The sequence below is a fragment of the Tamandua tetradactyla genome, chromosome 11 (assembly GCF_023851605.1).
Source record: "Tamandua tetradactyla isolate mTamTet1 chromosome 11, mTamTet1.pri, whole genome shotgun sequence".
NCBI classification, from domain to species: Eukaryota; Metazoa; Chordata; class Mammalia; order Pilosa; family Myrmecophagidae; genus Tamandua; species Tamandua tetradactyla.
In genome coordinates, this window is record NC_135337.1 from 2,721,060 (window position 1) to 2,741,552 (window position 20,493).

General features: G+C 36.8%; 1 protein-coding gene across 14 annotated transcripts in view; it reads left to right on the plus strand.

Moving 5' to 3' along the window:
* SPAG17 (sperm associated antigen 17) overlaps positions 1-20,493 on the plus strand; it is a 287,582-nt gene that overhangs the window by 207,167 nt on the left and 59,922 nt on the right. For 11 of the 14 annotated variants that reach the window (XR_013159174.1, XR_013159175.1, XR_013159176.1 and 8 more), the window contains 6 exons: positions 2,740-2,839; positions 3,070-3,117; positions 9,020-9,119; positions 9,915-10,017; positions 12,420-12,551; positions 19,223-19,359. Coding sequence is in view for 4 of the 14 variants with exons in the window: in XM_077119739.1 (XP_076975854.1) it covers positions 2,740-2,839; positions 3,070-3,117; positions 9,020-9,119; positions 9,915-10,017; positions 12,420-12,551; positions 19,223-19,359 (620 nt within the window). In the remaining 10 variants the exon portion in view is untranslated. Of the gene's footprint in view, positions 1-2,739; positions 2,840-3,069; positions 3,118-5,607; positions 5,669-9,019; positions 9,120-9,914; positions 10,018-12,419; positions 12,552-19,222; positions 19,360-20,493 lie in introns of those variants that run through there. The other 3 variants (XR_013159179.1, XM_077119742.1, XM_077119743.1) reach the window with 3 other exon arrangements.

Genomic DNA, 20,493 nt, shown 5'->3' on the forward strand with positions numbered 1-20,493 from the left:
TTTGTTTGTATATATATTATATTTAACAATAAAAAAAGTTTTTAAAAAATGCCCCATTACCATGTGGTAACATCTGGCTGAAGGGTAGTTAGCTGCTGCCCCCTTTGTAATAACTATGAACAGAAAATCATGTTTTCCTGTTTTTTCCACCCTGTTGTCATTCTTTTACCTGGGAGGCCACTGTAGTAGGATTGCCAGATTTAGCAGATAAAAATATGGGAGGCGCAATTAAATTTGAATTTCAGATAAACATCAAAATTTTTAGTGCAAGTACATTTCATGCAATATTTTATCTGGTACCCCACCCTGTAGGCATTTGAATTTATAAACTGTCTCACAAAAGAACAGATCCAATAGAGGTAAACACAGAGGTTGCACAATAGTGAAGTATAAACTATGAAGTTAAAAAAGCAAAAATGATGCAGGAGGGGGGCGGTGCAAGGGTAGTTCAGTGGTTGAATTCTCACCTGCCATTTGGGAGACTCGGGTTCAATTTGCGGTCCATGCATTTCCCAAAAAACAAACAAACAAAAATCCAAACAAAAAATTCAACAACTAGTGATACAGTAACGGGAAATTCACATGGAAAAATAATGAAATGTAACCCCACCATACAGCATACAATAATAATAATAATAATAACGCAGAAGGCAAATTGATACGTACATACAGCTGCCCCTAATATATTAACAGTGGTGATCCTGAGTCAACATTCCCCCAAATATTTCCTAAAACACTAGTTTAGGGAACAGCTCTGCCAAAAAAGGAATTTTGTGCTTAAATAACTGAATAATGCTGTAAATTGCCTTAGTTTCTTAGAGAATCGCAATGTACATTAACAAATTTAAGGTGCAACAAAGTCCTACAATAATGAAGTGTATTTAGCCTTGTATAAATCAATGTTTTCCAAGCTCATTTAACCATGGAACTGGGGTCTCTTTTTAAAAGAAAAAAAACTCCTGATAACATCCCATAGAGACTGTGTTCCATAGATTAAACACTGAGAATCACTGCACAAATTATCAAACAACTGTTCTATTATATTTTTATCCTTAGATTGAGGAAGCAAGTAAATTTTAGAAAAACAATTTAAATAAAATGGTTGATATTTTTAAGCTTTTGATCCATCAGATATGAGGAAATTCAGTTGTGTAGGACACTGCTTCCCCTAATAATGTGGCATAAATGAGGTGTTACTGCATTTTACATTTTACCTATAAGATGTGTGTCTTCCAGTAAGATATTTCATAGAAGTTGTCTGTTGTATTTCAGCTTGGTCATGGAAACACCAGTAAATACTTGATAGATTAGACATAGGCTCTTACAAAAATCTCAAGGTGGTATAATCTAGGAATGCCTAGAGTGTATAATGATAGTGGCTAAATGTACAAATTTAAAAATGTTTTTGCATGAGGAAGAACAAAGGAATGTCAATATTGCAGGGTGTTGAAAATAGATGGTAATTAATATTTTAAAACTAGCATATGTGAGACTGAAGCAAAAAATGTTTATTTGGTAGAAAACTTATATTTTGACTAGTGCTTTTCTCAATATAACTTATGTGAACAGCTTAATTGAACACCATAGTACATGGAACCTTGAGTAGGGCATTAGATTTTGTAGGTTTCTCCAGAGCGATGCCCCAATAAATCGCAGAGTGATGTGAACAGTGAATAAAAAAGTATTCGCAAAGTTCCCTTGGGGGAATGGTGAGAAAAGGGGAAAATTCAGCTTCCCCAAATGAAGAATTCTTGATATTCTCACAAGCAGTGGGGACAACCAAAGCAATAGGCTGAGCCCACAATCTTGGGGTTTTTTCATATGAAACTTAACCCCTCAAAGGATAGACTAAGTCGACTTAAAATTAGGCCTAAGAGTCACCCCTAAGAGAACCTCTTCTGTTGTTCAGACGTGGCCTCTCTCTCTCAGCCAACACAACAAGGAAACTCAATGCCCTCCCCCCTCTCTACATGGGACATGACTCCCAGGGGTGTGGACCTTCCTGGCAACGTGGGACAGAAATCCTAGAATGAGCTGGGACTCAGCATCAAGGGATTGAGAAAACCTTCTTGACCAAAAGGGGGAAGAGCAAAATGAGACAAAATAAAGTGTCAGTGGCTGAGAGATTCCAAACAGAGTTGAGAGGTTACCCTGGAGGTTATTCTTATGCATTAGATAGATATCACCTACTAAGGTGTAATGGAGAGGCTGGAGGGAACTGCCTGAAAATGTAGAGCTGTGTTCCAGTAGCCATGTTTCTTGAAGATGATTGTATAATGATACAGCTTTCACAATGTGACGACTGTGTGATTGTAAAAACCTTGTGTCTTATGCTCCTTTTATCTACCTTATCAACAGATGAGTAAAACATATGGATTAAAAATAAATAAATAATAGGGGGAACAAATGTTAAAATAAATTTAGTAGATTGAAATGCTAGTGATCAAGGAAAGGGAGGGGTAAGGGGTATAGTATGTATGAATTTTTTTCTGTTTTCTTTTTATTTATTTTTCTGAATTGATGCAAATATTCTAAGAAATGATCATGATGAATTTACAACTATGTGATGATATTGTGAGTTGCTGATTATATAACAAGAATGGAATGATCATATGATAAAAATGTTTGTGTTTATATGTGAATATATTCATTTAAAAAATTTTCAAGTGAGTAGTTGATACTGATTTGTGTTGTGTGTAAAGAAGTGAGGATAAAAATTGACTGCATCTATTTTTAAAGTTGCAGCCCATCTAACCGATTTATATAAGCAATCTTTGGTCACTGCTCCAGGATGTTCACCGGGAACATTTACTAAAGATTTCTTCGAAAAGAAATGGAGGTAAGCTAATCCAGTAATATGTTCCAGTTAGTATTAAGCATATTAATTATGAAAATTAAGGTAATGGAGAGACATAGTGTCCTAACTATGGATGAGTATATCAATGTACTCACAGTCCTTCATTTCCCATACTGTTAATACTTTATCATGTTATGGTGCTACTTTTAATTGATTGTACGCTGTGAGCAAGAGTGGTAGCCCCCTTTTCATTCTACTTTCCTTTCACACAGGCGCACAAAGGCATCAAAGCAACTGAAAGAAAATATGGAACAAAAGAGGTAACTCTATCCCAATTACGCATGAGTGTGTGAAAAGCCCTTTTATGTAGAGTCTTAGAGTGGGATAGTCTGAAAAGTCCTACCATCCAAGCTCCCAAAAAAACCCATTTGACTGGTAGGAAGATCCTCTTCCCCTCCTCAACAAGAAATCTCTCAAGATATCCTCTGTACTTTAGTAACTCTAATATAATAATAAGTATTCTGGAACTTAATGTAGAACATAGTCATAAGCATTCAAGAATTCTTGTTATTCACATGAGGAATGTGTTCTAAATGCCAAGTGGTTTAGTTTCCTTTCAATAGTAGCTGAGGATTCTGACCCCAGAACTCTTGCCATAAAGAAAGGCAGATATATTTATGGAATTTATAGTAATACGTATGATACTAGTATATACATTTGTGTGGCTCCTCTCCAGAATGACCCCAGAATATATGTGTTTCTTAACAAAAGTGTTAGGGTTACTTTGTGGAATGTGTTGGAGAAGTGTTGAGATAAGACTTAAGTCACAAAGTCAAGCTAGAAGATTTGTAGTGTCTCATAGAGTATCCCAAAAGGATATCCAAGATACTGCTGACAATGATTGCCACTGAATACGGAAATTAAGAGCTTAGGGAGGCAGCATGAGATGGAGACTTCCTGTTCATTGCATGCTCTTTAATAAGTCTTAATTTTGTATAGGTGTATGTGTTACCAATGAAAATTTTTAACAACTCTGTAGAGTTATGATTCAGATACCACATCATGCGCTCATTTAAAGTGCACATTCAGTGGTTTTTAATATATTCACAGATATCCTCAACCATAACTGGTCTGTTTTAAAACATTTTCATCACCTTGAGAGGAAATGTCATATACTTAGCAACCTCTCCCCACCCCAACCTTACTAACCAATTCTGAACTTTTGTGTGAATAAAATCAAACAGTTATGGTCTTTTGTGACTGGCTTCTTTCGTTTGGCATAATGTTTCCAAGGTCACATTGTACCACTACTTCATTCCTTTTTATGGCCAAATAATATTCTGTTGTATAGCTATTCACTTTGTTTATCCATCCATCTGTGGTTGATATTATGCATGAGCATTTGTATGCAAGTTTCTTTGATGACATATGCTTTCATTTCTCTTGCTATATACCTAGGAGTGGAGTTGCTGGACTATATGGTAACTCTATGTTTAATCATTTGAGGAACTGCCAGACTGTTTTCCAAGGTGATTGGACCATTTTGCTTTCCCACCATCAGTGTGTAAAGAATCTGATTTCTTTACCTTCTAAACAACACTTGTAGCCTGACGTTTGAGTTTATCCACCCTAGTGGGTGTGAAGCAGTAGCTCCTTAAGGGTATGACTTTTATTTTCCTAATGATTTATGGCATCGTGATCTTTTTCATGTGCTTATTGACCATTTGTATATTTTCTTCGGAAGAATGTCTATTCAGCTCCTCTGCCCAATTTTTAATAAGGTTATTTGCCTTTTTATTATTGAGTTGGGAGAGTTATTCATATAGTCTAGATTCAAGCCCCATATCAGATAGATGATGTTTTAGTGTGTTAATACTGCTAGAATACAATATATCAGAAATGGGTTGGCTTTTATAAAGTTACAAGTTTATAGTTCTAAGGCCATAAAAATGTCCAAACTAAGTCATCCAGAGAAAGACACATTGACTCAAGAAAGGCCAATGTCTGTCACATGGGAAGGCATGTGTCTGGCATTTGCTGGTCCCTGTTCTCCATTCTGTTGCTTCCAGTTTCTGATTCCAGTGGCTTCCTCTGTAAGTGTTTGTAGACCTTAACATACCTTCTCCAGGGCAAAATTCTGGGTTCCTGGCTTTCTTGGCATCTCAGGGGAAGGCACATGGCAATGTCTGCTGGGTTCTGGTTTCTAACAGCACTTCAAGCATCTCTGTGGGCACTCCATGCATCTCCAAATGTCTGCATCTCTGTCAGTTCTGAAGCAACTGTGTTTTCTCCAAAATGTCTCCCCTTTTAAAGGACTCCAGTAAACTAATCAAGACCACCTTGAATGGCTGGAGTCATGTCTCTATCTTACAAAACTGTCAGACCCATAATTGGGTGTGTCATATCTCCATGGAAGTAATCTAATCAAAATGTCACACCCACAATTGAGTGGGTCAGTCTTCATGGAAACTATCTAATCAAAGGTTTCACCCTAAACAATAGGTCTGGCCCCATACAGATGGGATCAGATTGAAAGAACCTGGCTTTTCTGAGGTATATAACAGTTTCAAACAAACACATATGATTTGCAAACATTTTCTCCTATTTCATGCGTTGTCTTTTCACTTTCTTGGTGGTGTCCATTGAAACACAAAAGTGTTTAATTTTTACAAAGTTCAATTTTTCTATTTTTTTTATTTTGTTGCTCATGTGTTTTAGTGTCATATCTAGGAATCCTTTGCCAAATCCAAGGTCATAAAAACCCCTATGTTTTCACCTTCGTGTATTATGGTTTTTCTTCTTACATTTAGATCTGTCATCCGTTTTGAGGAAATTTTTGCATATGATGTGAGGTAAGGGTCCAAATTAATTCTTTTATTTATGGCTATTCGCCCCAGAAGTATTTTTTGCAAAGACTCTTCTTTCCCAAGTGAATGATATTGGCACTATTGATGAAAATCATTGACCATAGGTGTATAGGTTTATTTCCGAACTGTCAATTCTATTTCATTAGTCTATGTGTCTACCCTTGAACCAGTGCCACACAGTCTTGATTACCATTGCTTTATAGTAAATTTTGAAGTCAGGAAGTGTGAATCCTGCTTTATGCCTCTTTTGGGGGATTTTTATGACTATTCACTTGTAATTTCCTTTGGATTTTAGAATCAGCTTGTAAATTTGTACAAAGAAGTCAGCTGAAATTCTGATAGGGATTGGGTTGAGTATGTAGATCATTTGGAAGTATTACTATCTTAATGTTGTCTTCTGATCCATAAACATGGAATATTTTTCCATTTATTTAGATCTTTAATTGCTTTCTATGCTATTTTTAAAGCATTTGGAGCATAAGCTTTGCATTTATTTTATTAAATTTATTTTTAAATATTTTATCCTTTTTGATGTTATTGTATTCAGTATTGTTTCCTTAGTTTCATTTTCAGGTTGATCATTGCAAGAGTATAGAAATGCAATTGATTATGTATATTGGTATTTTGTATATTTTGTATATTGATTTTCTATCCTGCAACCTTGCTAAACTTATTAGTTCTAGGATTTTCTAGGATGGCTTCATAGGATTTTTTATATACAAGATCATGCCATCTGTAAATAGAATTAGTTTTCCTTCTTACTTTCCAACCTAAATGTCTTTGATTTCCTTTACTTGCCTAATTACTCTGTTAGAACCTATAGCACAGTCTTGACTGGAAGCGGTGAGAGTGAATACCCTTATCTTGCTTCTGGTCCCAGGGAGAAGCTATCGAATCATTAACCATTACATATGATGTTGTGGGTTTTACATATATACCCTTTATCTGGTTGAGGAAGATCCCTTCTATCCCTAGTTTTTCTGTTTGTTTGTTTGTTTGTTTATTTTGAATATTTTATCATGAAAGAGTGTTGGATTTTGTCAAATGTTTTTTCTGCATTTACTGCGATGATCATGAAATTTATGCATTTTATCCTTTTGGTATGATGTATTACATTAATCAATTTTCAGGTGTTGAACAAATCCTGCACTCCTGGGATATATCCCATTTGATCATGGTGTGCAATTTTTTTTCATATGTTTATGAATTAAGTCTGCTCGTATTTAATTGAGTAGTTTTGCATCCATATTCATAGGAGATGTTGGTTTATAGTTTTCTTGTGCTTTTTATATCAGGATAATACTGACCTTATAGGGTAGGTTGAGAATTTTTCCATCTTCTTTTAATTCTTGGAAGAGTTTGTGAAGAATAGGTATTAATTCTTCAGACATTTCATAGAATTCACCGATGAAGCCATCGGGGGCTAGGTGTCGCTTTGTGGATAGTTTTTCAATTACTGTTCAATCTCTTCACTTGTTGTAGGTCTATTCAGAACGTCTGTTTCTTCTTGAATCAATTTTAGTAGTTTGTGTCTCAAGGAATCCCATTTCATTTATCTAATTTGTTAGCATGCAAGTGTTCATAGTATTCTTCTATAATCCTTTTATTTCTGTAAATGATTATGATGTCTCCTCTTTCTAATTTTAGTAACTTGAGTCTTCTCTCTTTTTCTCTTGATTAAACCAACTAAAGATTTATCAATTTTGTTGATATTTTTAAAGAGCCAGCTTCAGTTTCACTTTTTTTTTCCTATGGCTTTTCTCTTCCTATTTCATTAATTTCCACTCATCTATATTTTCTTGTTTCTGTTTGCTCTTATTTTCCTAATGCCTTAAGGTGGAAGGCTGGGTTACTTATCTGAGATTCTTCTTCTTTCTTAATGTTTGAGATATAGCTATAAATTTCCATCTAAGCACTGCTGAACTGCATCCACAAGTTTTTGGCATGTTGTGTCTTGATTTTCATTCATCTCAGAGCATTTTTTATTTCCCTTCCGATTTCTTCTTTGAGCTATTGGTTATTTAGAAGTATATTGTTTAATTTCCACATATTTGTGAATTTTCCCAATATATTACTCTTACTGATATCTAGTTTCATTCCATTGTATTTGGAGAACATACTTTGGATTATTTCTATCCATCTCAGCTTCCCGATGGTTGCTGTTTGTGTGATATAAATTTTTCCATCCTTCTCTTTTCTAGCACTTTGACTCCAAGGTGTTTTTCCTTTAGATACCATATAGTTGGGCCATGTTTTCTCAAGCCTAATAATCTCTGCCTTTTGACTGGATATTTAATCCATTCACATTTATTATTGATATAGTGGGATTTTATCAGCCACAATATTTCTTGTTTTCCATATGTGTCATGTTTTCTTGTTTCTCTGTTCCTCTTTTACTGCTTTCTTTTTCATTGAATGACTCTCTTTTAATTTAATAATTTAGTTGCATTAATGATTTTTTCACTGTATTATTTTGTGTTATTTTTTTAGTGGTTGCTCCAGGGTTTGCCACATCCATCACAACTTATCAGAATCAAATTCAGATTTATATTAGTTTAATTCAAGTAATGTAAAAAATGCTTCTCCTGTATAACTCTATTTGCTTTTTTATTTTTTGTGATATTTGTTTTATAATATATATTACATGTTATTAATGTTACAAACTCAACACTATAGTGTTATAATTGTTATTTACCATCTGTCGTTCATTTCCTTATTAGCCCAAAAGTAAGCTTTGCTTTGACCCACCTCCTTTTTTTGGCAAATATATGACATTTATTTATTGATATATATTATATTCCCAATAATACATTATTTTTATAATTGCTTTTCAAATAAGTTAAGAATGGAGAAAAATATGAATTAACAGGATTATTATGATTGCTTTTATTCTATTCCGTAACACTGGCCACATTACTCATAAGCCATTCCTTTGTTTGTTTGGGTTGGTTTGGTTTTGGAACCACTGCAGCTAAAATTATAGAAACCATAAGGTTCTAGCTGACATTTAAACCTCAGTCAAAACCAAAAGGCATGCAGAAAGGTGAATCATTATAGAGATATGTGGTTATTAGTCTTTTGAGATCAACTGCAAAACCAAACTAACACGTGGTATTGTTATTTCCTATCTTAGATGAGAGCCTGAGTTCTAAAGTAGGAAAATGTGGCCAATTCTAAAAGAAGGAGAAAATGAATCGAGACAAGTTGACAAAAAATGTCTCATGATTTGTTTCTTACCAGTTTTACTTCTAGTGATCCCATTGATTTTCTCTGGGACTTAGAGCTAAAGTACAAGCAAATAATACTTTTAAATTTTCTGTATCTTCTTTTGCATCATTATGAAACTATTAACCAGGAAACATATAGAAGAAACAAAGAAATACCTACTGGATATTAGGAATAAAATAATACCACCCTACTTCAAATCTGAACTGAGCAAATGTTATCAGTCTCAGGTAATTAATTATAATTAATTATAATAAACTACAGATGAATAACTTTATAAAATTTCATACGCTGCATATATAGTCTACGTTTCCTGACATTTTAAAATTCTCTCCTTCATTGACTTGACTGACCAATTAGTACCCTTTGAATTTATATCCTGACAAGCATATGAAAAAGAAGACAAATTTCAGTTCTTGTACTTAAGTAGAGGTTCTCTGCTAATGTGTTGCTACCGTTGCCCTTGCCTTGCCTTACCTTATTGCTACTAATTAACTTCTCCCATCTATTTCAAGTCCTTTTGGGGAGGGGGAGTCAAAAAATCCTATCGCTGAGTCTCCTCTGATATATCCCATCTTGACGATTTCCTTATCCAGCGTCTGCTGAGATAGTATTGTGATATATGGAAGCTCACAGAGGTGAAGTGCCCCATTCCTCTTCTGGATAAGCCTAGAACTGGAACCGCAGAAAAACCCAGCTTTCCCCTCACTGGCTGGGAATTCATTGAAATCCTGAAGAAGAGTGAATATTTTCATGTGCTCACAACTCTCTAATTTAATTTCTGTGAAAATTAAACTGCTATTATTAATTTTAGTGCTCCCCTGAGAATAAATCATAGTAAATTATGATCAAATGGCAAAAGTTAGAATTGAGTTAATCAGCTATTGAAGAACTTTTCATTTGTATGCTTTATTTTGAGCTCCGTAAAATGTGCTTTTGATATTACTCATCACTTTGATGTGCTTTGGTAGTTGCCTTTCAGTCATGTGCAAGTCTAAAATAAGTCTTTTGGTTTTTCTCTAAAGTATAATTATCTGGATGCCCTTTCAAAAAACCTTCCTCCTTTTACAAAGAAAGGTGAAGATGAAAACAAAACATCTGTTCAGAATACATGTGACCTTCCTCCAGGTAATATGTTAGTAGAGCTCTTATTCCTGTTAAATGTGCTTAACTGAAAAATAGCTCACAGTGGCCTCTTAGGACATAACTAGTTCCTATCACCTTTTGTCTCAATAAGAGCTGATGATATAACCAACTTTGAAATGCATATTGCAGAGTTGACTGAGTTATGTGAGGAAACCAGTATCTAAATAAAATTTAGTTTTCTTCCTGAAGCTTAAAATTTACCTAAAAACATTCAGAAGACTTGACTAGCTTAAAAATCTAGGGAGTAATGAAATTGACAAGGTATCAATTTCATACCCAACGTATAACTTACTAAATTGTAAAATGAAATGTATCTTTATAATGGAGAAATATTGCAATTTCCACCTTAACCAAGTGATCAAATTTAGCATCACCAACTGTTCTAGTTTGCTAGCTGCCAGAATGCAATATACTAGAAACAGAATGGCTTTTAAAAAGGAGAATTTAGTAAGTTCCTAGTTTACAGTTCTAAGGCCAAGAAAATGTCCCAACTAGAACAAGTCCATAGAAATGTCCAATCAAAGGTATCCAGGGAAAGATACCTTGGTTCAAGAAGGCCAATGAAGTTCAGTTTCTCTCTGAAGTGAGAAGGCACATGGCAAACACAGTCAGGGCTTCTCTCTCAGCTGGAAGGGCACATGGCGAACACGGCATCATCTGCTAGCTTTCTCTCCAGCTTCTGGTTTCATAAAGCTCCCCGGGAGGCGTTTTCCTTCTTTATCTCCAAAGGTCACTGGCTTGTGGACTCTGCTTCTCATGGCTATGTCATTCTGCTTTGCTCTCTCTGAATCTCTTTCATTCTCCAAAACGTTTCCTCTTTTATAGAACTTCAGAAAGTTATCAAGACCCACCCAAATGGGTGGAGACATGTCATCACCTAATCCAATTTAACAACCACTCTTGATTAAATCACATCTCCAGGGAGATGATCTGATTACAGTTTCAAACATACAGTATTGAATAGGGATTATTCTGCCTTTATAAAATGGGATTTAGATTAAAACATGGCTTTTCTAGGGGATACACATCCTTCCAAACCAGCACACCAACAATAAGACAACCTAACATTATGTGCTTTCTCATATAGTGAAATATTAAGTGCGTATTGCCTATGTAGAATTCATTCCAAAAATCTTTAACCTGAATCAAGAGGAAATGATCAAACAAATCTGGAATATAGATATACAATAAGACAATTGGTCTGGACTCTTCAAGAATCTGTGTTACTAAAACAAAAAAGAGGTGGCAATTGCTCAAGATCAAAAAAGACTAAAGAGACATAAAAACTAAATACCATACATAAACCTTGATTGGATCCTGGGTTGAGGGGAAAAAACAACTATAAAAGATATTTTTGAAGTCTGATTAGGGGACTATATATTATAGGGTGTTATGAAATTATTCCTAATTTTTGTGGCGTGATGATGGTGTGGAGGATACATAAAGAATGTCTTCATTCTCAAGAGATGCATTCTGAAGAATTTAGGATGAAATAAAATGTAGTGCTTCTCTTTAATTGAGTAGAGAGGCAATCGGTTTCCCCAGATAGGGGTGCTTCCTTCTCTAAAATACCAGAAGTTCAGGTCCCTAGAATGAATACAGCCAAAGAAAGCATCAAACTCCAGACAATTAAGACAAAGTAAATTTGTCTTAGTTATAAAGATTAAGACAAATTAATAAGTAAGATTGAGGATGCAGCAATAACTTTAAATGTCATGGGGAGAAAGCAGGAGTCACAAGTTGGTATCCTTGTCCTGCCACCCAGACTCCCCCCACCCAGCAGATAGCGCAAATCGATTACAACCTACTTTTCCCTTGAAACAGGGCAAGGCTGCAGAGGTGGTTTTTTTCAGCATGGTAACCCAGGTAGAAACTACCATTTCTTGGCACACAGGTTGAAATATTTTTGTCTCCCCCGGCCTAACTATATTTCTTTAAAAATTTTTTTAGAGTGCACCTATTTCTTTAAGTGATACATATTTGAAAAAGGACACATTTTCATACTAATGAATAGAATTAAGATTAGAAACTTATTTTTTATCATACTTCAGTTACACTTGCCTGTCAGGTAAAAATAGACCCAAATTACTTGACTTTTGTTTCATAAGCCAATGAGATGATGACTCTGCCTTTGCTTAGAATGCCCAGAAAAAAAATAACCAGTTCCTAGGGAATGTGAAATCTGCAAATACGGTCCTGTTTGTTAACGGCAAACATTTTATCATATAAGGAAGAATCGCTACCTCTAGATGGCATTCTTATATTTAGTCTTTGTAGAGAAGAGAAAGAAAAACACCTTTTCATTGTGAAGAAGGGTACGAGTATTAGTAATCATTGTATCACTGTCAAACATGACTCTATAATATTTGTTTTGGGTATTCCAGATTCCATGCCACAAAAGATTTCAGAACAAGAATCCTCAGATATGCCTAGTCTTCCAAAATCAAAGCAGCCCGTGGATATTAAGGAATCCACTGGCCAGAGCCAAGCTGAAAATTTAACAAAATCTACCGAAGGTAAAACAATCATTTTATTTATCTCATTGTTTCTCAAAAGTAATTATTATGTTATTTTGGAAAAACTCAGGAGGATCATGGGCCCTGGAGCCTGTGAAGCTTTGCTAACCTTCTTAGCACAATGAAATATGGAAAAAAAAAAAAAAAGATACTTGAGAACAACTGTAAATCCCAGATTGAAGGAAAGAATTCACAAATTCTTTGTAAGATTTATTATTTTGTTGTATTTTATCTCTCATGGTTCTGAGAGTTTGTGTGATTTACTGGCGGTCAAGAACCTGGTGGGTTTTCTTGAGCAGCCAATGATTTGGTGGTTGTACTTAGATTTATCTATTGTTTCAGTAGTTTCTTGTAGCACCTATAGGTGCTAGAAAAGAAACATAAGATATAGTCTGTCTTATACAGTACGTAATTTTATTGGGGTGGCAGAAATAGAAGTATGGAATAGTATAGAATAATGTTTGATTATGATGGAGTCATATTATGCTCACTTCAGTTAAATGTAAATATTATTGGGCAATAAAAAAGAGACAGGACTATTTTAATTGTGTAGATAATTTTTCCACCACTTGACTCCTTATGGGCATGCTCCAGACTGAATATGAGGTGGGAATTTGCTGATGGGTCTTAGTTCCATCTCATAGAACAAGTTTCTTGCCACATTTAGGGGTGAACTAAGAGATTTACCCTACATAAAACTTTTACCATCCTGGCTTTAATTTTATCCCTCATGTAAGGTTTAATCTTCCACTGGATAACTACCAACACCTACTGTGTGCCAGCCATTTTTCTAGCCATGGGAAAATAGCAATCAAAAAGCCAGACAAAGGCTCGTGGAGCTGTAGGAATACCCACAGAATTATTAAGAAAACAAGTAAGTTAGATAAATTCAGATCGTAAGAAGCATTATGAGATAAAACAGGATTATTTATGAAAAGCAACTTGGGAAAGGAAGAAAATATTACATTAAGTGGGTTAGAAGGCCTCTCTATGGAGGGATATTTGTGCTGAGATAAGAATGACAAGAAGGAAGCAACCATGCTGAGATTAGGGGAAAGAAATATTCCAGACAGAGAGAACAGCAAATGTGAAGGCCCTGAGGGGGTAAGGAACAGAAAACAACAACACATGGCCAGAACAAAATGAGCAAAAGAAAAAATGGTAGAAGATGAGATCAGAAAGATGAGCAGAAAAAAGTCATGTAATGCTGCATAGGGAGTTTTGAGTTTTATTCTAACTGCCGTTTTATTCTAACACCACTGGAAAATTTTGAGCAGGGTAGTTACAGGACTAAGATGTTTTTAGAAGAAAACTGGCAGCTGTACAAATAATGGCTTGCAGCAAGAGAAAAAGTGGAAGCAGGGAGAGCAGTTAGAAGGTCACTGCAGTAGTCTAGGTGAGAGCTGATGAAGAAGCGTAAGCTGGTACAGGTAGAGGTGGAGACGCTGAGGAGTAAGTGAATGGGAAGTATATTATCCAGGTAGAACCAACAGTACTTGCTGTCTGAATGGATGTGGGGTAAGAAAAAAGAGGAATCAAGGATGAGTTCTAGGTTTGTAACTTATGCAACCAGTTGTGAGTCCAAGAATTTGTGATTCTAACAAGTTTCCAGCTGGTGCTGGTGCTGGTGCTGTTAGTCTCAGATCACACTTTGAAATACACTTCCTTAAGGCAAACTCTAGAACATATAAAGTGCACAGAGGAGGAGGAGCCAAGCAAGAGGCTGAGAAGAAGCCGGGAGATAGAAGAAGAGGAGGGATCACAGAGGCCAGGAGAAGTGAGTGCTTCAAGTGTGTTAAATGCTCCTGGAGAGGCAGAGCAAGATGAAGATTAAGTACAGGGCTTGGTAAGATGGAGACCACTGGGGACCTTGACTAGAGGAGTTGCAGGGCATGGAGGGGACTTGAAGCCCCGTTGAAGACTGGACTGAAGAGGAATCAGCAGCAAGAATACCCAAGAGTTTTGATGAAGAGTAGAGAAATGGGATTGTAGTTGGGAGGGGACGTGTGATCAAGAGGTATTCTTTTTAAAGACTAGGCATAGTAAAGCATTTGATTCTCACATGGTAATAATTGAGCAGCAAGAGAGAACTTGATAATGCAGGGGTGTTATGGATTGAATTGTGTCTCTCTAAAACAGACGTTTTGAAGTCCTAACCCCTGGTACTTGTGAATGTATCTTTATTTAAAAATAGGGTCATTGCATATGTCATTGAGTTGAGATGGGGTCACACTGGATTAGGGAAGGCCCTAATTCAATCTGACTGGTGTCCTTCTAAGAAGAGCAGAAGAGACACAGACATGTGGACAAGAATGTCATGTGAAGACAGAAGCAGAGATTGGAGTTACGCTGCCACAGCCCATGAATCCCAAGGATTGCCAGTAACCACCTGAAGCCAGAGAAAGAGATGGAAGGATCCTCTCCTAGAGCCTTCAGCATGGCCCCGCTGGCACCTTGATTTCAGATTTCTGGCCTCCATAACCATAGGAGAATATATTTCTGTTTTTTTTTTTTTTAAGCCATTCGGTTTTTTGTTCTTGTTTTGATAGCCCTAGCAAACTAATACAAGGAGAGAGGGGCATGATTGCAAGAGCAAAGTCTTTAAGAAGTTGAGAGAACATGACATCTGAGTGTCATCAGACACCTGAGTGACCGAGTTGACTTTGTATATGTCATCTACAGTGAGAGAAAAGAAGAGAGAATATAGAGAGATAACTGCAGGTGTGTTTATATATTTGGTATTGAGAAGATGAAAACTCCTGTCTGATTGCAAAGGAGTGGATATAATTATGGAGTATAAAATTCATTCCAGATAAACAGGAAAGAAAGAACAAGGAAAGGGTAACTGACTGTAAAATGATGATACTGGTAGTTAAATAGAGAAGCCAATGAGGTCAAATAATTACTTGTTTGATATCATAGAGTGAATAAGCTAGAAGGACAGAAGGTGATGATCAGAAAGAGGAAAGTTTAAAACTAATATTTTTAAAGTGGTAAAAATTATTAATGTTTGACAAAGTCAAAGATAAGACTATGGATTTTCTGAGTGCAGACGAGGAAAAGGTGAAGAAACAGAGAGGACAGGGTGTTGGATGGATCATCCATGTGGTGTTACCTAGAAAGAGGAAGAGGGAAACCATCCAGGTATTAAAATCTCCAAAGAGTGAATTGAATGATTGAGAGATCAGTAAATGACAACTACATAAAGTAGTAGGCAATACAGTCTGATGGCATGAGCTCTGAAGGACTAGAATTTTGGAATGAGGAAGGAAAAAATCTTTTCAAATCAAGAAGGATACTTACTGAACCCCAAGCACTGAGATATTTGAGATGAGATAATAATATTACTGCATGATAATTAAATTTTTTATATAAATATTATTGTAAAGAAATTTATAGTAGGAAGAGATTAACAAATTTGGAGAAAGCTTGATGGAAGAGATGGTCTTGAAGAACAAGTAGAATTTCATAGACTTTAAAATTTTAAAAATTTGTATCACCTAAGAGAATCCTTATTTTACTTGAGGAAACTGAATCCCAGAGAAGTAAATAGACTCATCTAAAGACAAATGACAAATTGTGACCAAGCTATGGCTAGAAAATGAGTTTCTTGACTTCTAATTCTCTATATTTTGTTACTCTACTCTCCAGATGGAGAATAAACAAAAAACAAGTAGCCTCAAATCTTGAAGGAAGGTGTGAATAGGAAAGTAGCTTGAACAGATAAGAGGTTTTATTTGGAAATAGTGTAAGATAATGTTTGGAAAACATGATAAGGTCAGCTAGATTCAGTTTGGAGTTCACAGAATAAAAATATGTGTTCATCAGTGTTTGCTGTGAAAATACTGGATAAAAACAAACCTCAAATCCTGACAACCAGCTCATGAATCTGTGGCTTAGCTGTGGCAGCTCTGGTCCAGGCTATAGGCGGGGATGTGCCAGTGTTGGCTCCCCTGGCTTCTGAGAGCTGGTGGTGCTCACCTTTTTCCAACTCCACAGTCATTGACATCTCATCGATAGCATGACTTGGCCATGGCAGAAAATCAGAAAGTACTACAAATGAGCAAATACTACAAACCAAGGTACTTTCTTCTTCCCAAGAGCCACTTGTTAAACATTTAACAACACACAACCAGCTGCAGGTTAAGTTCAGGAATATTCCAAGGCTCCCAGGCTAAAGGAGCCACCACTGTATGGGACAAGCTCTTTTCAAAGCAGAGGATCAGAGCTTAAGAGAGTGGGCAGAAAGACACACTGCCCCTCACAGCTGCTGGTGAGAATTGGCACACTGGCACTTCCACCCACAAGTCTCATGGCTGAACTCAAAGTTGATGGCCAGAGAAATATACTTCAACTACGAGGAAGGCATGCCCAGAGAGGATGTGAATAAGTAACAGAGTCCACCTCAGCCTGGTAATAGGAAACCATCACAGGTTCTTGGTTGGGTCATGTCCGGTGGTAATATTCAGATGATATGCTCTAGTCAGAACATACCGGTTATTAAAGTATTAAAATACCTCTATAACATTTGGTACAATGGACCAGTCACTGCTCTAAGCCCACGAGCCCCCCGTCCCTGTTACCCCAGCTTTTGGTGAAGCCCTGGATGGGTTCAACAGGATACCAATCTGTCTGTATTAAGGGAGGCAGTGTAGCATAAAGCAGAGTGGAGTATGGCTTTGCCTGAGTTCAAATCCTGGCTTCTTATATAAAAGCTACCTAAAATTGGGCACATTATTGAATGTTTCTATCTCTTTTTGTTTCCTCTTCTATAAAGAAGTAATAATTGTACATATATCACAGAGTTGTTGTGACAATTAAATTAATTAATGTATGTGAAATGCTTAGAGCACTTCTGGCATATGATAAAGTCTATATCAGTTATTTACTACTGATAATAACACTATGCATGACTAATACCCATTAGACTGGTAAAATGCATTTCTTACACATGTTGTAAGAAAACAAACAAAAAGATAGATCAAATCATTAAAAATGGTTGCCTATGTAGAGAATGGTGAACAAAAGGAATAAATAAATTAAAACAGAGATTACTGGCCTCCATCCTCAGAGATTCTAACTCAGTTTTGGTCTGGAATAGGGCCTAGTCTGTCATGTAGCCTGGAGATCTCTACTTTTCCAAAACCAGCCCAGGGGTCTTCAATTGCAGGAGGGTCTGGGACGCACTGGGTAGTAGACAGAGCAAGTTCACGTCTGTTATGGAGTCAGTGCACACTGAGGTTCACATTCCAGCCCTACCACTTAGTAGTTTCTTGAACAAGTTGTTCTGAACTTCAGTTTCCTGAGCTGTGAAAAAGGGATACTATTAGCTGGACTCATTCAGTGTAGCTGAGGGAACTCAAATTTAAACTCATGTGAACAAAGACATAAAGCAGGGGGTGGGTGGGGGAGGGTGTGGATTACTCAAAGGCAAAGCACAGAAATAGTGGATATGGTGCTAAGCTCAGGGATGATTGGATTCAAGCACTCCAGATTTTCCAGGGTATGTTTGTGTCTGATTGCCTCTTTTGCCTCCACCTTGCTCCATCCCTATTTTTTTCCTGCTTGATTGAATCCTCTCCTACAAAGGACGGGGTATTTCCATGTAACGGGGACAATGGCCGCAGAAGCCTACGACTCCAGTTCTTCTGGACACACCACTCAGTAGTCAAGGCAGAGTCAACCCTGTCAGCTTCACAGAATTATCCTAGTGAAGGGCCCTTTGGCTTTGCATGGGTCATGTAGCATCCTGATGGGTGGGACCAGAGCTGTCATGATACCAGATGTGTGTGTGGCGGGAGTGTGTGCAGGAGGGCGAGAGCAAAGTGCCGAGCACACAAAGATTATAGCCACTATAAACCTAAACCTTAGGGGATTTATGAGAAGTGAGTGAGAGGCCATGTGTAAAAACATATGTGTGGGGCTCATCAGATAGCGGATGTTCAAATATTGGGTCTCTTCCCTTTCCTCTGTTGATGAGTTGAATGCTAGAAAGGATGTTTAAATGTGATGATCTAAAATACTATTCGTATTTCAATCTCCTAGTTTTTTGCAACAAAGATACATGCTACAACTGTGTGGATTACCTACTTTTGCTCAGTTGATCATGTAACTGAGAAAAAGAATGTTACCAAATTTAGTGATCTGAGGATTTTATTCCCACCATATTTTATAATTACTGCATCACCTTTTAGAACTATAAATGTAGCAGTGGAAGCAAGGAAATTCTTAAGACTTTTGCACTGATTCTTTTAAAGCAATCATTAGAGTCCATGTTTTATTACATTGCCTTGTTGATTTGATGGAAAGACTCTTGAAGACCAATGTTCAAGTTCAGGTCGCCATAGGCAAGTCACTTACCTTCTTAGAATCTTATTTTTCTCATTTTTTAAATGGATGATGCTAATAGAATCTACCCTGCCCATCTCTTAGGGTTGTTGTAAGGATCAATTATTAAGTAGTTTATGTAAAATTTCTTTGAAAAATGAACAGACATAAAACTAGTATTAATGAAAAGACAATTATAGTATTGTTCTTATAATTACGCTCTTTTAAAAGCAAGGAAGAAAAGTTTCCCAAGTTGGTTTATGTTCTTATTTATTATGGAATTACCTCAGGTTCTTTGAATAAGAATGGCAAGGTGGTATAATTTAAATTTTTCTCTCTAACAGAACCAGAATCTTGTGTGCCTGTGAAAATTCCAACCCAGTCATTATTGCAGGATGTTGCAGGACAAGCAAGGAAAGAGAAAGTGAAGTTACCTCATTATTTGCTGAGTTCCAAGCCCAAGTCTCAACCTCTCCTAACGGTAAAACGGATGTGGGACAAATTTCCCAAAGCAGTTTGTGCAGTCCTGAATCATAACTAGTTTCCTGCCACCGTGTACCACTGTCTGCCGTACTGACCATCTCACCACGAAGGCCTTTCAGTCACGCAGAGATAAGCTAAGGCAGTGGTTTTCTGGAACCGGCTTATTCAGGCTAATGAGAGGAATTTTATGAGCCAGTTGCTAAACTCTTGGTAGCTTAAAATGAGCCGTGGTGGGAGTACTTACACCTCAGAAACTGGCAAAATTACAAATGAAGGTTCTGCTTTTAGGAGAGCTGATTTACCAGTAGACCACTGGCTTCTCACACCCTTCTCATGACTCAGGGTCAAATGCAAACAACTTAATGAGTCTACTAGGTTGACATAGTAGAATCCCTTTTGCTTCTCCAGCCTCGCCCCATATTCGCTAGACTTCAGCAATTGTGGGCTTCTCTTAGTTCTCTAAGAGTCCCCAATTTCTTCCTTCTTCCAAACCTTTGAGGTTAAGGTCTGGCCTCGGCTCTGTTGGGAAGCTTTCTGAGAGCTCACCAAGCAAGTTCTGATAGTTATCCTTTGATAACTTGATGGCACACTGTTTTTTGCCATCATAGAATCTATTGCAATGTATGTAAATGATGCATGATAGGAGGGCGTCTCAAACGGTAATGTGTGTATCAATCACCCGGGGATCTTGTTACACTATAGATTCTGATGGACTAGGTTTGGTATGGAGCCCGGGAGCCTACTTTTCTTTTTTTAAAACTTTTTTTATTGTGAAGTATAACATATATACAAAAAAAGCAATAAATTTCAAAGTACACTGTAACAAGTAGTTATACAACAGATTTCAGAGTTTGCTGTGGGTTATAGTTCCACAGTTTTAATAAGCTCTCAGGTGATGCCAATGCTGCTTCTCTGGGGAATAACAAAGGCACAGAGCAGTGGTTGTCAGTATTACTTATTATAAAAGCAAATTTTGGGGCCCCAACCCAGAGTTACTGAATGAAGAATTCTAGGGGTGGGTCCCAGCAATCTGTGTTTTAACAAGCCCTCCAGGTGATTCTGATGCAGTTAAAGTTTCATAACCACCAGCACAGAGGAAAGAGCACAGACTTTAGAATCAGGCAAACATGAG